Source organism: Delphinus delphis, chromosome 6 (assembly GCF_949987515.2).
Source record: "Delphinus delphis chromosome 6, mDelDel1.2, whole genome shotgun sequence".
In the NCBI taxonomy this organism is placed as follows: Eukaryota; Metazoa; Chordata; class Mammalia; order Artiodactyla; family Delphinidae; genus Delphinus; species Delphinus delphis.
In genome coordinates, this window is record NC_082688.1 from 80,011,421 (window position 1) to 80,036,242 (window position 24,822).

The 24,822-nt window shown below is 48.8% G+C and overlaps 1 protein-coding gene across 1 annotated transcript in view; it reads right to left on the reverse strand.

Moving 5' to 3' along the window:
* Nucleotides 1-7,805: 7,805 nt before the first annotated feature.
* The window catches only part of B4GALT1 (beta-1,4-galactosyltransferase 1), a 50,709-nt gene continuing 33,692 nt past the window's right edge, over nucleotides 7,806-24,822 (reverse strand). Inside the window, exons 3-6 of the mRNA XM_060014886.1 lie at nucleotides 17,235-17,422; nucleotides 14,662-14,784; nucleotides 10,953-11,057; nucleotides 7,806-10,715 (exon numbers count right to left, since the gene is read on the reverse strand). Of these exons, the coding sequence (XP_059870869.1) occupies nucleotides 10,583-10,715; nucleotides 10,953-11,057; nucleotides 14,662-14,784; nucleotides 17,235-17,422 (549 nt within the window). The 3' untranslated portion in view covers nucleotides 7,806-10,582. The remainder of the gene's footprint in view (nucleotides 10,716-10,952; nucleotides 11,058-14,661; nucleotides 14,785-17,234; nucleotides 17,423-24,822) is intronic.

Sequence of the window (24,822 nt, forward strand, 5' to 3'; positions counted from 1 at the left end):
TCTCACTGTTGTGGCCTTTCTGTTGCGGAGCACAGGCTCCGGACGCGCAGGCCCAGCGGCCATGGCTCACGGGCCCAGCCGCTCCGCGGCATGTGCGATCTTCCCGGACCGGGGCACGAATCTGTGTCCCCTGCATCGGCAGGCGGACTCTCAACCACTGCGCCACCAGGGAAGCCCTAAATTTTGCTTTTTAAATTTTTAATTAGTTGACTAGATTTAAAGGTAGGGTTGATTAATACATTGGAAACCAGTGGGCCACTAGGCAACATTTGCAGGAAAATTCCTTGAGTGTTAAATAAATAAATGAAAGATTTTGAAGCCAAAACACAGTTTAATTAATCTAATTATGAAAAGTTGGGGACTTAGGATTTGCATACTCAATTCTTGGAACGAGCTAAATTACTTGTAACGTTTCCAACTAAGTATTTAGTTGAAAATGGTTTCACAGCAGTGGTACAATTACTGGAAAAACATGAAACCAAATGCATATGTGTAAAGGGCGATTTGAGACGTCCTTTAATAGACTTTAAACCATACATTATTAAATTAGTAGAGACAAATGTAAAGATATCAATGAATTTCATAAAGATTATTTTTTAAAAATATTTTATTGCCATCCTATATAAATTTTAAAAAATATTTGCAGCACAATGATAAGAAATCTCTGCTGTGAAAATTACATATTGAAATGATTTATTTGGAGAGTTCCTATTGGCTGTCAGTCTTATCTGATGCCACCAGAGACCCTGGGGACAAGTTTTGTGTTTCACCTTGTGAGCTGAACTTTGTGTTCTTGCAGCTTCAGTCCAGGTGATAAAGCAGACGGAAGAAGGAAAAGCAAGAGACTGTCATACAGGGTGAAGTAAGTCAGAAAGAGAAAAACGAATACTGTATGCTAACACACATATATGTAATCTAAAAAAAAAAAAAAAGGTAGGGGCAGGACAGGTATAAAGACGCAGACGTAGAGAATGGACTTGAGGACACAGGGAGGGGGAAGGGTAAGCTGGGACGAAGTGGGAGAGTGGCATTGACATATATACACTACCAAATGTAAAACATAGCTAGTGGGAAGAAAAAATAGCTATAAAAAAGAAAAAGCTAGCTATCTTTTTTTTTTTTAACTTTTGGCTGTGTTGGGTCTTTGTTGCTGCGCGACAGCGAGCAGGGGCTACTCTTCGTTGCGGTGGCTTTTCGTTGTGGTGGCTTTTCTTGTTGCGGACCACGGGCTCTAGGCACGCGGGCTCAGTAGTTGTGGCTCATGGGCTTATTTGCTCCGCAGCATGTGGGATCTTCCCAGACCAGGGCTCGAACTCACGTCCCCTGTGTTGGGAGGGGGATTCTTAACCACTGCGCCACCAGGGAAGCATGGAACAGGGAGATCAGCTCGGTGCTTTGCAACCACCTAGAGGGGTGGGATAGGGAGGGTGGGAGGGAGACACAAGGAGGGGATATGGGAATATATGTATATGTATAGCTGATTCACTTTGTTATCAAGCAGAAACTAACACACCATTGTAAAGCAATTATACTCCAATAAAGATGTTAAAAAAGAAGGAAAAGCAATAGAGCTCTCCAGGAAGGCTTGCAGCAAAGGCTCATTCCCTTTGGACTCTGGACCATGCCCCTGGGAGTGCCTCGGGACTGCCCGGAGCTTCCCTTCCTTCCACCCTCCCCCTCCCTCGTTTCCAGGATTGACAAAGAGAACTTTTGTTTCTGGCCTTGAGTCCTAGTTTAAGTGCCCTAGCAACAACCTCAAACAGGCAGAGGGGCCAGGCGGAATAAAGCACCCTAAAGAGTTTTCCTAGAACCACAAGCTGGCAGCCCCAGCAGGCTTTCACAGCCTCCCCACCCAGTTTCTGGATGGGGATCAGAGATAATTTGGTCTTGGTCACCTAGCCAGTCAACACTGGTCTTCCAGTCCAGGGCTTCCTCAGGTTTCTCTCCTGCCTTCATCCTCCCAAAGCCAGGCACCCCCAGCAGTGTGCTAGGATGTGTGCTCACCTCAGGGTTGGTGGAGGACCAGGGAAAGACCTAGCAGGCCTTGTTTCCTATGAAGAAAAGCTCTGGAAAGGTCTTCTGGAGAGTGTGGGCAGTGAACCTGCAAGACAGGGCAGACCCAAGGTGGCGAGAGTACCCACAGGCCCCACGGAGCCAGCAGGGCCAACGTCATTAGCCAAGCCCACCAGGTACCAAGCCCAGGGCCTGCGAGAGACGAAGTTGAGCCCTAGCACCTGAGTCAGAGACAGAGTGTTCTGAGCTGGCAGGCAGGGCCCAGGCTAGCATCTGAGAGACATTGCCCAACAAATTGGTCACGGTGGAGATTTCTTCCTTCCTCAGCATCAGATGGTCAGTTCTCCTCATTCCATGTCTCATTGTGGCTGGGTCAGCTTCCATCCAGAGCAAACCGCATAAAACATAAATCACTGAGGTCTGGAGTCTGATGAAGTTAAACCCAGCAGAGCTTTTTAGAACTCTTGATTCAGCCTGTCTAAAAACCATGAATCATCAGACACAGCCCCCGGTTTCATTTAGGAAAACGCCATTGGCTAAGAAGGTTTGGGAGGATTGGGAATGGTGCTGCGCTGCCCTCCTTTGGGGAGAGGGTGCACGGGGAGGGGGGAGAAGAGGTGCCTAGAAGGAAAAGGGAGAGCTGAGCAGGAGTCCAGGCCTCAGCAGAGCTGCCTGTCTCTCTGTCCTCCCCATGTCCCCAGCAGCCTTGGGACAATACTGTGCCAAGCTCCCCTGGACACCAAGTGTCAGCCCAGGGAAGGGACAGGACTGAGCACTGCAATGAAGCAGCTGTACTGTCTGTGAACCAGGGGCTGCTTCTCGCCTCACAGAGCGACGCTTCCACAGGCAAAAAGGAGCCCAGCTTCTTCTTCAGGTCTACGTGGGTCCTCAGCTCTCAGGGGTCTCCCTTCCTCCCTGTACCCATGATCCAGGCCCCCTGCATCCTGGTGGATTATTTCAGTGTTTGCCACTCCCATGTGTCTCCCAGATGGAGGCCGCACTAATGTCCCTGGTATAGGGAGCTGCTGCCACAAAGTATGCCAGATTCCCAAGTGCTCACAAACTGTAAAAGGAAAACCAAACAAAACCCAAACAACACAAAACAGAAACCAGGTCTTGGTTCTAGCCCCCTGTCTACACTGCACTTCTCTTGGCAATGCTGCTGAGGCCAGGCTCGAAGCGAGGGCTGTGTCTTCTGGCTGAGGCTGGGCACCACTCGGCCTCAGGCCTCCAGCTCTCACACTGTTTTGTGGAGGGAGAGCAGCTGAGGCTGGATGAGTGGCTGGATCATGTTCTGTGGCCAGAACCCCGGGCTGGGACTCCTGGATCAGACACTAACTCTATGTGACCTTGTGCAAGTCACATGACCTCCCTGAACGTATGATTCTCATGATGGGGATTACTGTAATGAGCAACGCAGTGCAAAAAGGGCCAGGTGTGCTCATAAGGGGAGAAGCCGTGTGAGGGATCACAGTGGTGCAGCAGTTCGCCAACTCCTCCTGTTCCCTCTCTCATTACAGACGTGCCTTTGGTGAAGTGGGGAACCAGAGAGCTGGGGCCTGGGAGCTGGCCTGTCTCCTGCGCTGCTGTCATCAGGGGAAAGCAAAGTCGCTGAACACAAAGCAACAGGACATTTCACAGAAAGGGAATACTCTGAAGGCCCCACCAATGGCCCAAGTCCCCGGCTGGATAACTGCTGGTGGCCCACCCTGACCAAGGCTCTCAGTGCAGGAAGCTCCAGCTGTCTGGGTCCCTGTGGAGATGAGCGAGGGGGTGGGGTGCAGGGCTCGGCACCCAGCTCTTGGCACCCCACCAGAGAGAGCGTCAAAGATAGTGGCGTGCACTCTTATTGGTCACAACCTGCTACCCTCCCTCCTGTGGCACATGCCTCCCAGGCAGGGACAAGGTCAAGGAGGACGTGCCAATTGTCTGGCACTCACATCTGGCCCGGAAATGAATCTACGATAGCTGCAAGCTTGGGTCTGTGTCAAAATCCAGATGTCAGGGCCTCCCTCAGCAGCAGGACACCTGGATTCCAGGGCCAGAGATCCACAGGCAGTGGGATCGCCCCGGCTTCCTGCTGGGTTCATAGTCCTCCCAGGGCCCTGATCAGGTGCCTCAGGCCAATCTTGCCCCTCCAGAGCCAGGGCACAGTGCCCCCATCCCCGCCATTTTTTCTGTTGGTTAACATTTTTATTACCCAAGTATAACAGGCACGAATATTTAATGGAACTCAGGAAAGAGTGGCAAAACTGTCCTAACTTTATTTTTCTAAATCCGAGAGAATTGCTAGAAGCTCTCTGGCCGGAATTGATCCCGTCCAGCCTCCATGAACATCCCCAGAGCATGCCACGTCCCCCCTCAATGTGAATAGGGCACAGACCTCCATCATTCCCCCCATAGGAGGAAGCCCCCGTCTCTCTTCCAAGTCTGGGCACTTTCATGGAATGCAACTCCCCTGGGGAGCAACCCAGCTTATTCTCTCAATGGGGCTAGTACTTGTTAAAGGCCTCGGCCCTCAGGCAGCCCCCAAAACACTAAAGGTTGTTACCCCAGAATGGGAGCCTGGCCACACTGTCTGTGCGGAGAAGGGAGATCATCTCTTCATTTTATCGCTCGTGCATCTGCTCCCACAAACAACTGCAGAATAATCTCTGCACTAAATTATTCAGACATTTTCCTGCCATATGTGCAAATACCATTCTGTAGTTTGCTTTTTTCCCTCAGACCTCTTTCTAATCAATAAGTATAGATCCACTTCATCATTCTCAGTGGTCGCCTAGTACTTCATTGTTTGGATGATCCTCATTTTACTCAGCACAGTCCCCCACTGATGGTGGCTTCTAGGTTTTCAGTGTTACGAGGAATGGCAGGGTGAACACTGCTGCATGCAACAAACACTCCCTCCTGTGCTTCTCCCTCAGGGTCGATGGGATAATCAGGAAGCCTGAGTTTGGAAAACCTAAGGGGGAGCAGGTGAAAGGAGTCTGCCGGAGCTTGGAGGGGACTGGCAGAAGAGGGCGATGGCAAAGCCACAGCATCTCAGCCTGCCCCACCAGGTAGAGCTTTAGCACATTATCCTGTGATGCTCAAGGCCTTCCTGGGAAAGGAGAGGGGGAAGGCAGGGGTGATCCTGCTATTTTTACAAATAAAGACTCAGATAAAATGACTTTCTTCAAGGCAGTATGAAGGATGAGCCTCAGGGACAAGGGGAAACCCAAGACCACGACACTTCCTTCTGGCAGGAGAGACCAGAGGTGGATTCATAAAACAGAAGAGCAAACTGAGGCTCAGAGAGGGGAGTGGACTTGCCCAGAGTGACACAGCAAATGGGAAAGCAGAGAGCCAGACATAATGACCATTGTTTGTATGGCTTCTTCTGGCCCTCTTCCCGGGCCCCCTCCCTAGTGACCTGGCACACAACTTGCTCAAGGGCAGCTTTCTTGGCAATGCCACGGTCCTCTGGTTTCTGGTCCATTGACCCTATCACTTCGCATGACATCCATACACCACCGGTTCCTCTGCCTCCCAGCCTGGGTACAGGTCCTGGAGCCCAGATGAAGGCAGCAGCCACGTTCCCTGCCCGGGGACTGTGCCAGAGAAGGAAATGAGGCTTGTCTGGCACAACCGGCTCAGCCAGGCAAACCTCATTTCCTTTCTGATGGGGGAAGAAGTTCCAGTTCTAAGAAGAAATTAGCCTCTAGGAATGTCCGAACTCCCACCTCCTGGAAGAAACAGGAGGAGAGTGTGTCTGGGAGTGTGGTGGAGACTTGCCAACCTAGAACTCAGTCATCTTCTCATTTCCTCAACCTCTCCCCCATCCTTCCCACACACAGCTTCCCTCTGTCACCAGCAGCAAACGCTCCTGCCTGGGGAGGTTTTACTCATATATCAATACCTGCATGGGCACCCACCCGCCTGGACACCACAGCCCTGCTTCCAAAGGACATTAGTGATTAGGCATCCAGGTCACATTCTCCCATGGAAAAGAGATACTATACTGGGTGGGGGGTGGGGGGTGGGGGGGGTCTGGTGTCCACCAAATCCACACCCACGGCTACTGGGCTCTGCCTGGCTCAGACTTGGTTTGGTTCTCAGGTGAAGTGGGAGACTAAAGGCACTTCTCAAGGAAATGGCAACCCCAAAAGCCTGGCCCTGGCCCCCTTCCTCCCTGGCACCTTGGAGCCCACCAAGGCGGGGTTCAAGCCCCCCTCCATCACCAAGGCCGCCAGTCCAAACACCTTCACTCAGGGGAGGCAGGAAGGGGTGAGGAAGCAGCACTGGTGAGGTCCTGGGTGTCTCCAGAAGAGGAGCGGTCACTTGCCCTGAGATCCACTCACCCATCTGCCACAGACACGTGCCCTAGAAGAGGAAAAAAGGAAGATCCCCAGCACACCTGGTGTGTGCATGTGTATATGTGGGTAATGTGTGCACAGCAGTCTCTATGTATATCTCAGCAAGTGTGTTCACCTGCACTTTCAAAAATTTAACAAATATTTGTAACATGTATAATGCTTATTATGAGCCAGTCTGAGTACTTTATAAGATTAATTTACTTGACAATCCTATGAAAGAAGTACTGTTATCCCCATTACACAGATGAACAAAGCGAGGCACAGAGAGGCTAAATCACTCACTCAAGGTCGTGGAACCAGGAAGAAGGAGCAATAGGATTTGAACCCGAGCATTCTGGCCTCTCCTAGGCACATGTCAGCATATATGCATCTGCGTGGATATGTGCATCTTTAGGGAGGGAAGGGTGCCCCACTTAACCCGGACCTTACAGTTTGGAAAGCCCTGTAAGGCAGCACTTTGTCCAAAGGAGTCTCCTGGCTGGAAAGTCAGATCTGAGTACCAGCCACCTCTGCTCAAGCCTGAGGCCACTAGGGCTCCTTCCAGCAGTTACAGGGATGGGTGGAGACAGCCAGATGGCCCTGGTGGGGCTACAAGGGGCTGCCCTTCCTGCTCTGTTTCCCAACCGGTCCCACAAGCACAGCTCCATCCCAGCAGGGCCTGAAGCCCCCTCAGCCTGGACGGCGGGAGTGACCTCTCCTGCACACTGGTTTCCTCCGGCCCATTTCTTCCAGATGCCAATTCAATCGAAGCAGCATGTCAGAGGCTGCTGATGCCTGACCCCAGGGGCGCTGCAGAGGAGGAGCAGGTGGTGCCCAGGGTACTTACTGTCTCAAGTCCTTGGATCACAGCTAAGACCTTTGAGAGCGTCTGGTTAAATTTCCTGGGGCTGACAAGAAAGCTTATTTATCTAAGCTACCCTGTGAACACCTTGTGTAAGTGGCTCTGAGAACTATCTCAGAACCATGCTGGCATTGGTGGAAAACAGCAGAATGTGGCCGGAGAACTGCTAGGGAAACTTCTACTCTGAAGTGGCACCAGCTGCTGCATAGTGAGTACCTGTGAGGTGTCAGTCATTGTGTTTCAGACACATCATCCCTTTTAAGCCTCAAAAAGTCTCTACGTGTTATTATTCCCATTTTACAGATATGAATATGAGGCTCAGATGGGGGAACGGCTGATCCCAGTGAGGTGCGTGCACCCTGTGTGATCCCAGTGAGGTGTGTGCACCCTGTGTGATCCCAGGCAGGGCTGTGGAGCGTGGCCAGGTGAGGCGCCACCTCCTCCCCCCACCCAATCCCCCAGCCTCCCACATGAGGCAGGCACAGGAGGCAGACCTCTGCTTTCCTCACATCCTCCCAGCAGGCAGCCCCAGTCACTGCCCTCCAGCTCTGGGAGAACCCAAACCCCTTACATCAGAAGAGAAACCACCTGCCGTTACAAAGATAGGGTCATTTATTCACGTTATATTACTGACTTTTAAAGGCAAAAATACAGTTCTGTTTTGAACACCAAGGTCAGACATTCCTCCACTTACAATGGTAAATACATACATTTGCATACACGGGAAATCGAAATACACAGCACAACAGGTCTCTAGGACAGGGACGCTCCCCTCCCAGCCGTGTGGGGTGCCCCACATCCAGCCCTCAGGTCAGCAGAGATCCTGCCCAGGCTGAGTCAGCACCAGCATTTCCTTTACCCTCTTATGCCACCTCTGCCCTCCGATCTTTCCCAAAGGCCACTTTACAGGGTCACCAGCAACAGAATGGACAGAAATAAAGTCACAGCACATGACAACTTCATGGTGACAACTTCCAGGTGAAGGAAATGGTCCCTGAACCCTCAGCCCTGAACTCCCCAGTGAGGAAACAGGACCTGCAGCATCTCATGAACCAGGCAAGGTCCAGGCCTAACCTTGGGACTCCATTAGCGCACCGGAAGATCAGCAAATGGGGAAGAGGTGCAGCAGGATTTCCCTTGGTCCTGAGAATGAACCACATACTTGACTATTACAATGGAACATGAAAGAAAATGCAATAGGAAAACAAAAAAGAAAAAAAAGTCAGAATTTTGTTTTAAGAGTAAAGTAAGTAACAAAGAGGTTACCACCCAGGATATTTGTCTCCTCTCTTCTAAGGCACTTTGGAAAAGTCAGGATCTGGGGATAGAAAAAGAGGCCTTCATTCTTTGCACTTCCCAAAACTCCCTGACAGTACATTCCTGGCTTTATCAACATCACTGTTAAGGAGTGGGGAACTGACAGAAGGAACACTCTTTGCATAGCCCAGCTGCTTCTGCAGTGGAAAATAATTTGTAACCAATACAAAGGCTTCTGGAAAAAGAACCACATTAGCATCTGAGATGCTCAAAGTGATAAAGGCACAGGTTCAGACTGGGGCCAGGCATCAGCTCAGCCTCTACACTGAGGGCTGGTTTCCAGGCTGCCACCAGCTGTAAGGTCCACTCTGAGGTTAGAAAGCTGAATTTTAAGCCCTCAGCCCAGGCTGGACCCAGCAAGGGCACCCAGTGGCAGGAACTGCCTTGTGCATCTCAACCCAGGCCGGCTAAAACCTCTGGCAGCAGAGGTGGGCTTGGGGAAGATACCGCTGTGGGTCAGCCTCCCAGAAGTGGGAGCACCTGCTAAAAACCTGAGGGGGAATGGGAGGCTTTAGGCACCAGAGTGGTCGTGGGGGACTGTGGGTGGTTTCAGCCGAACTTCTTTCTATATCTCTAATGAAAAGGCACATTCACGCTGGAGAATGAATGTTTGACCCTGAGCGCCACAGGCCAGTTTTAGGGAACAGGCAAGAGGCAAAGGAACAAAAAGGGGGAGGGAGGGAAGAGAGAGGCAGCAGAAGGGAGGAAGGAGAAAGAGGAAGGAGAACCGGTCCTGCAAGGTGGGCCAGGCAGCGTGGCCATCAGAGCCCAGGAGGCAGCACCCAGGGGCCAGAGGGAGGCTTCCTCCTCCTGCCTTGGCTAAGGGCCAGTGAACAACCTCATGGCTGTCATTTACAGCTCCACAGCCTAGGGCCCTAGCGGGAGGTCTTGGGGTCAGTCTGAGGAGGTGAGGGTTCCCTCAGCCCTGCCCACCGGGGGGAGGGGAGGGAGGTGGAGAGGTCAGCCAGGCAGGCGGAGGCTTCTGTCTCCCCCAGGAGTCCAGCTCAGTAGTGCTGATGTGGAGGCCTAGCTCTCATCAAGGGGCCCAAAGATGACTCTGCTCTTCAGAAAACCTGGCCTGCCAGCTACATCAGGGCCCATGTGTGGCCACTATAGCATACGTCATTTTTTCCCTTAAAAAATGCTCAGTCCCCTCCCCACATTTAAAACACCACAATAAAAATACATGGGAAGTTCAAGTTTATATAGCATGCTCAGAAAAATAAATTGCCACGGCTAAACACTATGCAATTCTGGATCAACACAAAATCAAGCTAGCTCGTAATTAGAACCTGATTTGTTCTTTCTTTAAAATACTACAAACTGCTATTTAAAAAAAGGATTTACATTCAGGAATCAGACAATCTGGAGAAAGGCCACTGAATGTGAGAACACCCAAGGCTTTTGCTCTGGTGGCTAAAGTCGCCTTGGAATTTACACGTTAGCAGGGTGAAAGGTCCAAGGCTCAAGTTTTAAAATTCTTTTGCTAAGGAAAGACACACACACACACACAGTGATTGTAACAGTTGCATACCACGGAAAGAGGGTGGGGAGAAGGGGGTAAAATGAGAATGGTTGAAATCGTGTGTTTTTCTGTTATAATGTGACTCCGAATAAACATCACACCAATCCAATTTCAGCAGCACTCTCCAATTTTTCATAAAGTAATAATACCACAATTTAAAGCAAAATTCTTACCTATATCACAACAAATTAGCAGTTTTTCACAGGGAATGAGTCCCACAGTCACCAAATTTGGGGCTGTGTATAGCTCTGATTCTTTGGGGTGACACTGTGAACATGTTGAGAACCCCCCAAAGGCTGACAGTTGCTATGCTTACGTACACCTCGTGGGGCTAAGAAGTCACATGCCGAGCCAAGTTGGGGGCAAAATATCCCACTCGTCCTGGTCATCTGGAAAGGCGTCTGAATGATGAGCCGAGAGGGTCTATCACTCTGATTGGTAAGAATGAGAGGGACCAGCCCAGCAGGTTGGCAGAGACACACAGCAGAGGTCCCTGGCCATTTTCAGGTCTCTTATCATTGCACCAAAATGCTAGCTCGGTGTCCCGATGTCCACTGTGATTTTGGTATACAACGGGTATCTCTGCACGTCCAACACCAGGTAGGTGAGTGTGTTCAAACCGTCGGAGAGCATTGTCTCCTTTGTGTGTGCAATTCGGTCGAACCTACAAGGAACAAACGGGCAAAGGGTTGAAGCCAAAACAAAAATCTTAAAAAAAAAAAAAAACTTTAAACATTTGTACTTTTTGGCCCCTCCTCCCCACTCCCACTCCAATCCTGTCCCGTGGATTGAACCCTCAAGGCATGAAGCCCATTCCAGAGCTTCATTCCTACAGCCTGCCCCACCTGAAAGGGGAAAGAAGGAAACACACACAGGGGAGAGAATAAAACACAGAACACACCTCTGAGGATTAGGTTCATTTTTCTTGTCTCTTGAGTGGCGGATCATCCGACACTTGCCGATCACAGCACTTGGGCGAGATACAGACATGCCTTTAAAAGCTAATCTGTAAGGCGTAAAGAGACAAGTCGTCATTACAGAGCTTCCATAAGGCTCGGGTCCCACAGTCCCAGCTGCAAGACTCTTGTCCTGTCCACCATCCTGTCAGCTGTTCTCACCCAGCCCACGGCCCAGCCCAGTGTACAGGCATTGCTTAAAACTCACATGCCTTTCCCATAACATTTTACCACTGGTTCTAGATCGTGTTGGTGACCACCCTGTGCCAAGCACTGGGGGTGTCTGCCCTCATGGACTTTATAATGTGGGTGTGCTTAGAACACAGGGCCATCGGTGCCAGTACGGAGGGGACGAGGGAAGGGTGGCGATGCGCGCAACAGAGGGAGAAGCAACCGACTCTACCTGAACAAGACTAGGCACAGCCAAATCTTGAAGATGAGTGGGTGCTTTTGCCAGAGCATTTCGGGCAGTCAGGACAGCACAGGCAAAGGCAGGGAGGCGAGAGCAAGCACAGTGCCCTCAGGGAGTACCACAAGCTTCTGGGGACTGGTGAACAGGGTCTGGGGTAGGAAGTGGCCGGAGATGAAGCCGGAAGGAAGGGCAAAGACGACATCATGGAGGCCTCCTTAGAGCTTTTAGCATCCCCTAGAACAGTGCCAGTGTCGGACAGGGATATAACAGTCATCCCTCGGTATCCGCGGGGGACTGGTTCCAGGAAAACACCCCCCCTTCACAGTGGATGCTCAAGTCCCTTATATAAAATGGTGTAGCATTTGCATATAACCTATGCACATCCTCAGCCTCCCATATACTTTTCTTTAAGCCTTATGTATTTATTTAATTTTTATTGGGGTATAGCTCCCATATACTTTAAATCACCTCTAGATTACTTATAATACCTAACACAGGGACTTATCTGGTGGCGCAGTGGTTAAGAATCTGCCTGGCAATGCAGGGGACACGGGTTTGAGGCCTGGTCCGGGAAGATCCCACATGCCGCAGAGCAACAAAGCCCGTGCACCACAACTACTGAGCCCACGTGCCACAACTACTGAAGTCTGCACACCTAGAGCCCGTGCTCCACAACAAGAGAAGCCACCACAATGAGAAGCCCGTGCACCACAACCAAGAGTAGCCCTGCTCACTGCAACTAGAGAAAACTGGCGTGCGGCAACGAAGACCCAACGCAGCCAAAAATAAATAAATTAATTAATTAATTAAAAATAAAACCTAATACTATGTAAATGATATGTAGCTAGTTGTAAATACAATGTAAATGTTATGCGAATAGTCGCGCGTGCACAACAAATCCAAGTTTTGCTTTTTAGAACTTTCTGGAATCTTTTCTCCCAAATATTTTCGATTGAAGGGTGGTTGAATCTGTGGATGTGGAATCCACAGATATGGAGAGGTGACGGTATACAGTGTTTCCCAAAGGTTTTGGGTCAAAGGGAAGTCTCTGATAAGCAGTATCAGAATGGAGAGCTGGGAACAAGACTAGAGGCAGCCAGAACGGGGTGCAAGATTCTGTGTAGGTTCTGGGGGAGAAAGGAATGAGGACCAAAACCAAAGCCTTGACAGCAGGAATACAAAAGTAAGCTAAGAGGCAGGAATGGCCAGTCCTAGATGACTTCAAGGTTCCCAGCCTGGCCTCCCTCAGTGCTGAACTAGTGCCTGGCACACAGCCAGTTGGTACACAGTAGGAGTTAGGTTCCTTATCTTTCAGGAAAGCTGCTCCACGGGGAGGAGCAAGATAGGGGTAGGGGATTAAGAGGTAGAAACTACTATGTATGAAATAAATAAGCTACAAGGATATACTGTACAGCACAGGGAATATAGCCAATATTTTATAGGAACTATACATGGAGTTTAACCTTTAAAAATTGTGAATCAGGGGCTTCCCTGGTGGCGCAGTGGTTGAGAGTCTGCCTGCCGATGCAGGGGACACGGGTTCGTGCCCCGGTCCGGGAAGATCCCACATGCCGCGGAGCGGCTGGGCCCGTGAGCCATGGCCACTGAGCCTGCGCGTCCGGAGCCTGTGCTCCGCAACGGGAGAGGCCACAACAGTGAGAGGCCCGCATACCGAAAAAAAAGAAAAAAAATTGTGAATCACTATGGTACACCTGAAACATATACACTGTACATCAACTATACCTCAACTTAAAAAATAAAAAAAACTGAAAAGGGAAGAGAAGAAAGCTCCCCCACAGACCACTCATCTTCTAGTCCCTCCACCCTCGGAAGTCCGTCCTCGGGGCTCGCTCCTGCCAGCCTTTCTGATCACTCAGGTCTGTGCATCACAGCAGCCCTGTACACCATCATACGGGCCCAGCTGCCAGGTGTGGTGCTGTGAAAGCAGGTTTGTTTCTGTCTGGACTCCCTGCTCAGGGCTTCAGTGTCCTCCTCCTCACTGGGCCTTCCTGGCCCAGTGCTCTGCGTACTGATAACAAATCTGGACACTCCAAAACGTTTTCTTCAAGGCCTGTATTAAAGACTTGGGTTGATGTCAAGTTCCCACACGAAGCTAACCTTAAATGACTTTGGGTGCTGCTCTGACAGACACCTTCCGTTAATTATCCAATTAACATACTCCAATTCAGAAAGGCACTAGGGTGTATTCTGATATCAAACTCAGTGACAAGTTCAGACTGGCTCCCAGAGGGAGAAGGTGCTTTCTGCCTGCAGCCAGCAGGGTTGAAAATTCCATTGCCAGGAAGAAGTGAGCAGAATGTGGTTTCAAATGCCACGGACAAATGGTTTTTTACCATCTGTGATGACAACTCACATGATAAAGGTTTACCAGCTTACAAAGAGGCCCAGGGTGTGGACGGCCATATAGCATGAGTCAAAGTAAATTCACCCCTTCACATGGTTCTTATTGTACATTTTCCAAAAGGGTAATGCAAAAATCACAGAAGCTACTTTTCCTAAAGACACTTATTCAATTTATTTTGGCTGCGTTGGGTTTTCATTGCTGGGCGTGAGCTTTCTCTAATTGCGGAGAGCGGGGGCTACTCTTCGTTGCGGTGCACAGGCTTCTCATTACGGTGGCTTCTCTTGTTGTGGAGCACAGGCTCTAGGCACACGGGCTTCAGTAGTTGTGGCTCGGAGGCTCTAGAGCGCAGGCTCAATAGTTGTGGCGCACGGGCTTAGTTGCTCCGCGGCATGTGGGATCTTCCCGAACCAAGGCTCGAACCCGTGTTCCCTGCATTGGCAGGCGGATTTTTTTTTTTTTTTTTTTTTGCGGTACGCGGGCCTCTCACTGTTGTGGCCTCTCCCGTCGAGGAGCACAGGCTCCAGACGCGCAGGCTCAGCGGCCATGGCTCACGGGCCCAGCCGCTCTGCGGCATGTGGGATCCTCCTGGACTGGGGCACAAACCCGCGTCCCCTGCATCGGCAGGCGGACTCTCAACCACTGCGCCACCAGGGAAGCCCAGCAGGCAGATTCTTAACCACTGCGCCACCAGGGAAGTCCCACCTAAAGACACTCTTTATCACCTATAGCACCTAGAGCAGGGCACACCTAAGAATTTGGGCTGGGCGGGAGCTGCATTCCTCCTGAGGGTCAATCCTTGCAGAATAACCAAGCACTGGTAGAGAGACCAGAAGTGAAGGGAGACACGGAAGAAAGAGATCTAATTCGTGACCATTACCTGTTAAAAATGTCATCATCTTCACCTCCCCAGCCCCAGTAGTTATTAGGAAATCCATTGATGGTGAGAAACTGTTGTTTACTTAGAGCAGAGACACCTCCAAAATACTGTACATAAGGTAGGCTGGGGGAAAAAAACAAAAACCAAAACACACACACACACACACACACACACACACACACACACACACGACCAGTGGTTAGTAAGTTTTGACTTTTTGAAATAAAGCTTGTTCAAAATAGAAACACTTCTAAAGTTATTTTTATTCTCTGGAACTTTTAAATTAGGGATTTATGCGGGTTCTCCTTGTTTGCTTTGTTTTCAGATCAGACTCAAGATTATCTTAGAGAAGACACAGATACCAGAAAGTAGAATCTTGCTCTTTCTAAGAACATTGTGTTGCCCCTGTGGTTATCTAGAAAATCAGTCTGTGACAAGAACATAAGCCCAGTTCTGTTGCACCACTCAGGAACCTGCTTCCCATGTGTCTTGCTTGCTCCTGCACAGGAAATCCTTGTCCAGAAGGTCCTAGAAACTGCAACTGCTTTAGAGTCTCCTGTTCCCACCCTGCCAACCCCCCCTTTCCACCCCCAGCCCATCTACAGTCTAGCTTTCATTCTTCCAGAGATATACTGGCTTCAACACTGACCCCAACAGTCAAGACAGCATTTCTGAAAATTTGCTAAAATAAAATTTTCTTGGAAAATTCTACCATATCCTGACTTAGCAAAATGTATAATGGTGAATCTATTTTGACACATTTTCAAGGAGTAGGGCATCTGGGCTCTCATCCTTCCAAACCTTTTTGTATTTCAATGTTTTAGTGGTTATGAATTGTGGACTCCTGAGGGACGCAGAGGAAGAACTGACAAGAAATGTTAAGAACCTGGACATGCCTAGAGGCCAAGCAAAGGCCTTCCTGTGGGTCTTTTAAAGCTTGCTGTTTTGTGACAACCCTGTGTGCAGCTCCAAACCACACTTGGGCTCTTACTGTAATCCAAAGAGACCAAAACCCATCACACTAATGAAGGAAAACTCTAACTCAGACTTTGAGGGGGAAGTCAGCCAAACCATATAGAACATATGAAAAAAAGATGCAATTATTATTTTCAAATATATTCCGGAATTCTGACTGTAAGCGTACACAAGCAAAGATCCCTGGGAGCCTGCTTTAACAAATCAAAAATAATCTACTTGTAAATAGGTGTCATCATTTAAGTGCCAAGTCATCCCCCTTTGGCATACCGCACATTACAGTCTGCACTTGTAATGTGAGGGTTTGAACCAGAGGTAGCCAGGCCATTAAGGCTTCTTCATAATCAGTGTTCTTATAGAAATGGACTCTTAGCCACTTCAAGGGGGAAGTATATGCTATTTTGACAAGATTTGGTTTTCTTGTCTCTGCTGCTTTCTCTTATCTACCTGCCCCGTCTCCCAAGCCTAACTAGTTCTGGGTAAAACAAACACGATGCTGTGGTAAAGAATTAGGTAAGCACCACCACGCTTCAAGGGAGGAACTCAGAAGAGCTGGTGTATCTCAAAGGGAAGAAGATACACAAACAGGGAGGGAGAGAGGGAAGATAGGAGGGTACAGAGTGCCGTTTGTAGTCAAATTTCCCCCCTTTAAGACAGTAAGTTTATGGTCTGAATGCCTTTAATTTGGAGGAAGGACTTCAGAGCATACCTACATTCATCTCACAGCTCTCATGCTCCCAGCAAGGGAGGACAGAAAGGAACGATGAGAATAAATGAGTCTGAAAGAAGTTGTTGTATCTAAACCAAGGCATTGCTGGGTGGCAGAGGCCCGCCACACTGCGGTAGTCAGCCAAGGCCAGGGATGCCTAGCACACGGGTACCCACAGCGCAGCTTCCCAGAGCTCCCGTGTTGACTCAGAACAGGGAGGGAGAGCTCAGGGTTCTCAACTGACAGGTGACTTAAAACAATTTTGTGTTGATACAAACGTGGCTAAATTACGGAACAAAACGCAAATTTCTTTTTTAAGATTAAAAAAAAAAATGGACTACCAGGCTATTTTCCACCTGTGACAATGTGCTTTAGATAACACTGCTGCTCCTGGGGACAGGCTTCAGCCAGCTTCCTCACAAGAGGCATTTTGGTGGAGAAGTTTGAGCCCCAGTGTTTGAGCAGAAGCCTGTGCTTTGCAGGGACACCAAACCATGTTCCTTCTTAAAGTGCCAAGGAACATCTACTGAAGTATCCAAGCCCAAGAATTTACTGGGGGAAGATGATTCCAATTTGTTTCCCAAACTGTGTGGGGAAGGGGAGAGAAGAAAGTGAGGTAATACAGCTGCTGTTTGGAGCCTAAAGACGAACACCATCCCAAATATAAAAACTCTTCTTGCCTGGATGTGCAGAGGTATGGGCGTTTCTGGACTCCATTTTCCTCCTTAAATAATAACTGACTATGGGCTTAAAAAGCACCCAGTTCTCAGAGGAGGCATTCTCCTCCAGAGCCTAAGAGGCACTCCTCCTGGGCTGGAGGAATTGCGTTCCCTAGTTGTCACATAAGAGACAAATGTGTTTTCTGCAGATTCCGGTGAACATCTCTTACCTAAATCCAAACTTATCCATTGCTACAGAAATGTGCCGTGGCTGTGAAAAACACCTGTAGGTGTTATGGTCGTTCATTGGAATGAGGTCCACGTCACTAAACACAAAGCAGTTGTAGCCATAGTCCTTCAAGGCCTCTTTAAAGCCAACGTTGAGGAGCTTCGCACGGTTGAACATGGATTCTCCAGCCTGGTGCAGAAACAAAAAAAGTGGTATCAGATGCTATAAGGCCTTTGAGCAGAACGCTCATGGGGACTGGTGACTTGTCCACTCCACGTGGTCATTAGACCAATCTTGGGCCTCATTTTCTGCCCTCACTTTACAACTCAATACCGAATGGCATTCCCTGAATCAGCAATCCCACTTCTAGGATCAGCAATCCCACTTCTAGAATCAGCAATCCCACTTCTAGTCCTACTTCCTGTAGGACTTGCAAGTGTGCAAATGACAGGTGAACGTGTTCACTCTGTTCATCACACGTTCACCAACACAAAAGATTGCAAGCAATGACGTAAGCATGACCAGGAAACTGCTTAAATAAACCATGGTACAGCCATACAATGGAATAGAGCTGTTTACAAAAAATAAGGAGGCTCTAAAAGGAAATGATCATCAAGGTGGTATTGTTAGGTGAAAGGCATTTAAAGATACATGTCATTTATTCATATAGTATATAGAAGCTAATTGTGGGTCACTCAGGTAACTGGTGACCATGGGACTTTTTCACTTCTACCTGCTTTGTGTGGTTGACTATGGTTTGATCACCACATTGTGTGCCTTCCAGGTGTTTGTCACTAAACTAGGTACCAGAGAAATACGGCAAACCCAAATCAATCTCTGCCCTCGCAGTGCTCAAAGTGTAGAGTGGGGAGCAGTGTGATCCTCGGCACGATAGACACAGTGTGTACGAGCGAGGAGGACACCTGCTTCAGGGTGCCAACCATCGGGTCCCCCAGAATCAAGTGTGTTGGTGCAAAGGTACTTCACATTTTATTTAATTCTCTTGTTTATTTCCAGTCTCCCCCTACTAGAACATAAGGTCAATGAAGGCTGGAATTTTTTACTTTTTATTCACCCACTGCCTAGAATACTGCCTGGCATAGAATAATATCTCAGTAAATAACCACTGGATGGATGGATGGATGGGTGGATGGACGGATGGATGAGTAGACCAAAGATGGACTTCAACATACAATGGCAGATGGCAATCCTTTTGGGAGACTCCGACCTAAGGGGCCCCTCAGGGTCACCACCATGGGTCTCTGTGCTCTTACCAATTACCAATTCCCATGACCCCAGGTTAGTAAGGATAGTAACAGCATCGACACAGCCACCCTTACACTTAGTTCACAAGTCCTTCCATACCCATGCTCTCATCCTGGCCAGAATTCTCCCAATGTTGCCATGAAGAAACTAAGGCCACATAAATGACACAGCTGGTGCTGGAGCCCAACACCCTGGAATCCTCACTGAGTGCTCGTTCCCAATATCTCTTGGGATCAACAAGATCAGGGCCCTCTACTTTGGGGAAAAAATGTGCCCCAGAAGGGCCTGCAGTAGCTATACAGTCTCAAAGGTAGAATGCTGAATATCCTCTCTCCAGGACTCCACCAGGCTGCCTGTGTGAGTACGGAGAGCACAGACAGTGCCACAGCCCCCTGTCTCAGGAGGGTGACTCAGGGAAACAAACCACTTGAGAAAGACAAGTACCAGAAAGTCAGAAAAAGCAGCCCAGAAGAGTAAATGAAACATCTTACACAAGAGCTCCTTTCTTCAGTCTGTGACAAAGCTTTCTCACCATGCGTGGTAAAGGGAGAAGGCTGTGCCCTGTGGCACTCAGGGTGTTCTCTGGCTGCCTCACCAGTTAAGAATCATTTAGAATTCTGCCTTCAGCTAATTCTGTGTAAGTCATGAGGTCAAAAAAAAAAAAAAAAAAAAAACAGCCGAAGTTTAGGAAGTGCATATGAAGAATATGAAGTTGTTGGAATTATTACAATAACACATTGCTAATATTCTCTGGGGGATATGATACACCAGGCACAGGTAAGTACTTTTCAAGCATGGTGCATCACTTAATCATCTCAACAGTCTTGTAACAACCTTCATCCCAAATCAGATTAACTTCATTCCTCCCACACCCTTCTACCTCCCAGTGAGGGGAGAGAGGCCTGTACCATCTTCCTCCTCCTGCCCCATAAAGACTCTAAAAGAGATAGCGTTCTCTAACATTGTGAGATAAAATTCAGCCCCATTGAACATTCTTCCAACAAGTGAAAAGGCAATATTCCAACAAAGCCTTTTCCCAGCTGTGTAGCAGGGCCCCAAGGGTGGCTGCCCAACGCTCCCTTCTCTTGGTCCACTCCCCAATAACAGGAGCAGGGTGTTGGTGGCCATGTCTGAACCACAGGACCTGGCCTACTGGCCACGACTGTTTGATCTAAGCAGATGCCTGAATGAGACTACGCTAAGCATTCTCCTCTCTCGGGAACTAGAAATATGGAACTATGAGTGGGCACCTCTGGTGCCAAACCCCAAGACCAGTGGAAGCCTGGAAGAGAAACCTAAGGAGCAGACCTGTTCTACCCCTTTCCACGTGTGTGGCGTAACAACTCCTTCAGCTCAATAAGGTGCTGCAGTGTCTGGCCCACACTTACAACTAGTGAGGCAGTTTTCCAAAATACCCAAAACTATACATCATTCCTCCCATCCTCCCTCTTAGCCTAGCCTCACCTGTGGGATCCTGGGAGCTGGAAAGGGCAGGGTACACTTTTGCAGGTGTACCTACCAGGGCCCCTAGGAACACCAGAGCAGCAGAACGGTAGATTAGGAAAGTGTGTGTGTGTGTGTGTGTGTGTGTGTGTGTGTGTGTGTGTGTGTGTGTGTTTCTCTTCCTCCCCTGGGATTATAGAAAAGTCAGTTCTAGGCTTCTTTGGATGAAATGGTACAACACCTTGGGTAACTTTCTGGATAAGAAAGGCCCTGGGCAGTCTGCCAATCACCACGATTAACGGGAGGTTCTCGTTCCTCTCCAGGGAATAGGAAGACACCCAGCTCTCATTCCTGCCCCTCTTCATCGGGCACATTCATCCAGTGCAGCCACTACTTTATGCACTCAGGGAAACACTGGTCAAGCACCTACTGTCTGGCAAAGCCAAATACACAATTGTGACAGACACATGCACTCTTATCCCAGGAATGCCAGCTTCTTCACTTATTAGCTATATGACTTTGGGACTAGGCCTCCATTTCCTCATTTGGGCACAGGGATGAAAACAGATGAGTTGTGTTCAAAGGGACAATGCATGAAAAGGCTTTAGCACACTGCCTGGCAATGAACGAATGGCAGCTACTCTCATTATCACCGGAGTAGGTTTTCCCATCCACCTTGAACAGTCAGACCTTTTCAGATCCAACCTGGAGACTCCTCCTTCTCTCATGTTTGTATGTGTCCCTCCTAATCAGCTTTAAGATTCCTCCCAAATCCTGCTTCTCTGATGGGGAATGGGTTTTTAAAAAGGATTAAGGCTCAAGTGAGTTAGCCTGTGGCTCATATGATCAGGACCTCTATAGCAGCAGAAAAAAGTCAGAGAGACCTTGAGAGATGTGTGATAAGCTTGGGAAGTCATACTCAGCATAGAGAAGTTGGTGCACTGGGAGCAGGTGTCCCTCTGAAAGGCCGAGCTTTTTAAGTGCAGGCTTCATCTTACACTGATAGACAAGAGTTAGTTATACTTATCCATTCCTTCTAGGAATGGCCCCGCTTAACAGAGGGAGAGAACAGGGAGAAAGAAGAAAGGCCAAAAAACAATATGACGTTCCCACAGCTGGACAGGGCAACTATCTCACTGACCAAAGCGCGCAGAAAAGCCTGTAAACTGTTTATGACGGGGCACACAATCCTGAGAGTGGGTGTATCAGTCAAGCGAAGCCAACAACGATCAATCCAGAGAGGACAGAAGCCTGGGCCTGGTCAGGCGTGCTGGCCTGGGGTAGAGGGAGGAGGCGTGAGGTGGGAAGCCTGGCAGGGTCTACACCCTTAGACTCTTCACGCAGCAAACCCAGTGCCCTTCTGGCACATCTGGGCGGCAGGGACAAATGTCTTAAAAAACATCAGATGGGGCTTCCCTGTTGGCACAGTGCTTAAGAATCTGCCTGCCAATGCAGGGGACAGGGGTTCGAGCCCTGGTCCGGGAAGATCCACATGCCACGGAGCAACAAAGCTCGTGCGCCACAACCACTGAGCCTGTGCTCTGGAGCCCCTGAGCCACAACTACTGAAGCCCACGCGCCTAGAGCCCGCGCTCCGCAACAAGGGAAGCCACCACAATGAGAAGCCCACGTACCGCAACGAAGAGTAGCCCCCCCTCGCCGCAACTAGAGAAAGCCCGTGCGCAGCAACGAAGACCCAACAAAGCCAAAAATAAATAAATAAATAAATTTTTAAAAAGCATCAGATGGCTCTCCAGGGCATTAAAACCTTTTTCTAGAGCCCTCATTTATACTAAACATAAGGGAAGGCAAGTAGTATGTCCACTGAAAACAGAATCCTCATACACTGCTAGTGGGAATATAAAATGGTGCCGCCATCTTGGAAAACAGTCTGGAGTTCCTCAGATGGATAAACAAAGAGTCACCATATGATCCAGCAATTCTACTCCCAGGTATATACCCAAGAGAAATGAAAACACATCCACCAAAAAATTTTAAACACCATGCTAAGTGAAAAAAACCAGTCACGAAGGATCACATATAAGATTCCATTTATATGAAATGTCCACAACGGGCAAATCCATAGAGACAGAATGTAGATTAGTGGCCACTAGGGCTGGAAGGAATGGAGGAATTGGTAGCTAAGAAGTACAGGGTGTTTTTTTTTTTCTTTTTGGCTTAATGAAAATGTTCTAAAACTGATTGTGGTGACAGATGCACAACTCTGAGTATACTAAAAAGCCGCTGAGTTATATACTTTAAATAGGTAAATTGTATGGTATATCTCAATTAAGTGATTGTCAAAAAAGAAAGAAAAGCCAGCTCCAGAGACAGGAGAGGACCAGAGGGTCCTGTTTCTCCCTCTTTCTCATATATCATTCTTGTCATTTATTGGGTGTCTAGTCCATGCTTAGCAGTAGGGAGACAGAAAAAGAAAAGACACAAGCCTTGCTTTCAAGGAGTTCCAAATTAAACAGGCAATTGTTATGGGGCGATGAGCTCTTTAGGGTGGACAGTTACCCGGGAGGGAAGAGAAGGAGCTCTGAAGCCCGGCACATATGGAGAAGTGGAGGTGGAAACACAAACCCAATTCTAGAAAATCAGAGAAGGCCTCGAAGAAGTTAGCCAAGTTTAGTTGGGTGGCATGAGAAGAATATTCCTAGAAGAGCGAGCAGCATTTGTAAAGGCTGTTAGGAAAACAGAGCATTCAAGGAACTACAAGAAATACAGACTGGGAAAGCCAGAATAAGACACGAAGGTGGACGTGGACCAAAACATGGTGGGGGAGAGGGAGGCGGGGAACTCTGCTAAAATACTCAAGGTTTCATCTTTTATTCAGGAGCCCTTGAGGTTTTAAACAAGAATTATGCTTTGTGCGTCAAGGAGGGATTTGTGCCCTACTCCCCAAATGAGGGCAGTTTGGAAGCTGTTGCATGATTCATGTGAGAGACATCGGAGACAAGGCAATGGCATTGGGCAAGCAGAGAACGCCTCCCCGGAAGGGCTAAGGCAAGGATTCCACTTCCCCATTTCATGCCTCATCTGCTCCCTCGGCCTGTGTACTGCACCTGCAAGCAGCCTTTGTGGGGCTTTCAGAAAAGGTACCAGAATCTGGTCTAATCCCCAGGCAAATCCTGTGGTTATGGCAAGAGCAGCCTTTCCCTGATTGCAACAGGGGACAGATGACCAACTACAGAAAACCACAGCCCCAGTTGTACAAGTTCTAACAGTCTCTAGAAGATCCACCAAACCACCCTGGCTTCCCTGGATGTCAGGCCCCAGTGTGTACGCCAGCACACATATCCCCCGACCATGATGGCTTGGGGGCTGACTATACCTGGCCCCTCCTCCACCAAGAGACACAGCAGCAGTGAGGTTGGAAACATCAACCGGAAGCCCAGGGTCTCAAAGAATCAGAATTTCTATGTGATGGGAGAGACAATTTTGCTGCTGTACACGTGCCCTGCCCATCACAAAGCCACCCCCGACAGTAACCCACAGGCTCTCAAGCCCACAGATCCAGAGGCAGGTCTGCAGGCAGTGCAAATGTTTGCAGAAATACCCTCTTTCATACTTTTCTGTGCCCACTCAGATGCCAAAAGGAAAGACCTAGGCCCAATGGGTGGTAGGAAAGCAGAGGAAGCTCTGGCTGGGCAGCCCTGTGGCAGGACTGACCTGCAGGCCTTGGGATGGTAGACAGGCTGGCTGAGAGGTGATCTCCAGAGAATTACTGGGATTATACAAATGCTGAGTTTGTGGAGGGCAAATATCCACTCACCCAGGATTTCACAACAGTTGGGTCTCAGGCTTTGAACCATAATAATATGGTAGCCCTGAGCTTGGACAGGGCCCTCAGTAAAACCTGATCTGAGACTTAAGCCCTTCTCCCAGCAAGTGAAGGAAACGGGCCCTTTCAGGTTCAGGGTGCTGAGGAGGTGGTTCTCTGTTTGCCAAAGTAATTAGTCCCAAGAGTGAGCACACCCTTGGCCTCTCCTAGACTAGGACGCACGTCAGAGCCATAAGGTACCTTCAGAGAGAACTGAGCTAATAGGACAGCTTAGCAGGGATTCTGGGCAAGGTAAACACAGAGAACAGTTTTAAAACCCCAGCTCAACAGCAGCCACAGCAGGATGCCTGCCTCTCTCCCAGGGCGCAAGGCACTGAGATGATATTTTCTGCAGAAAAACACTTAGAAAATAAAGACTTCTTTTTCAGAAAGCAATTTGGCCACTTATGTTACGAACCAGAAAAATGTTTAAACCATTTCTGAACCCATAGTCTCGTATCTGAAATCTAGCCTGGGGAAATGAATCTAAATGTGGAAGAAGCAAACACAGAATAAGCTGCAGACTGAAAGATGTTCATTACAGTATTATTTACACTAGTGAGAAAGTGGAAATTATCTAAATGCCTTCTAATATAGGAATGTCTATGTTAATTATGGTAGCACTACATGTTCAACTACTATGACGGCATGGAAAGTGATGATTATGAAGACTATGAAATAACATGGGAAGATGCTGATGATACAGAATTTAAGAAAAAGAGCAAGATACAAAAGTATATACACATACAGTATGAGCACAACTGTGGCTTGATTTTAAGGCAAAGTCTCTTCGACCTCTGCACAACAGGCTGGCTCCCACCAGCCTCAGCATTTCTGAGTGAGCCCACAGAGGCCGTGGCCTTGCCCGGGAGACCCCAGGGCTCGAGACGGCATCCTCTCAGGATTATTTACACAGCTTCCCCCTGACCAGCAGGGCCTGGGCTCTGGGTTGGATTTGGGGGCATGTGGACATTACCAGGGTGGCAGCAGTGGTGGCAGCAGCAGCAGCAGTCACAGCAGTAGTTAGGTCGGCATTCCTCTCTTTCTTTCTCTCT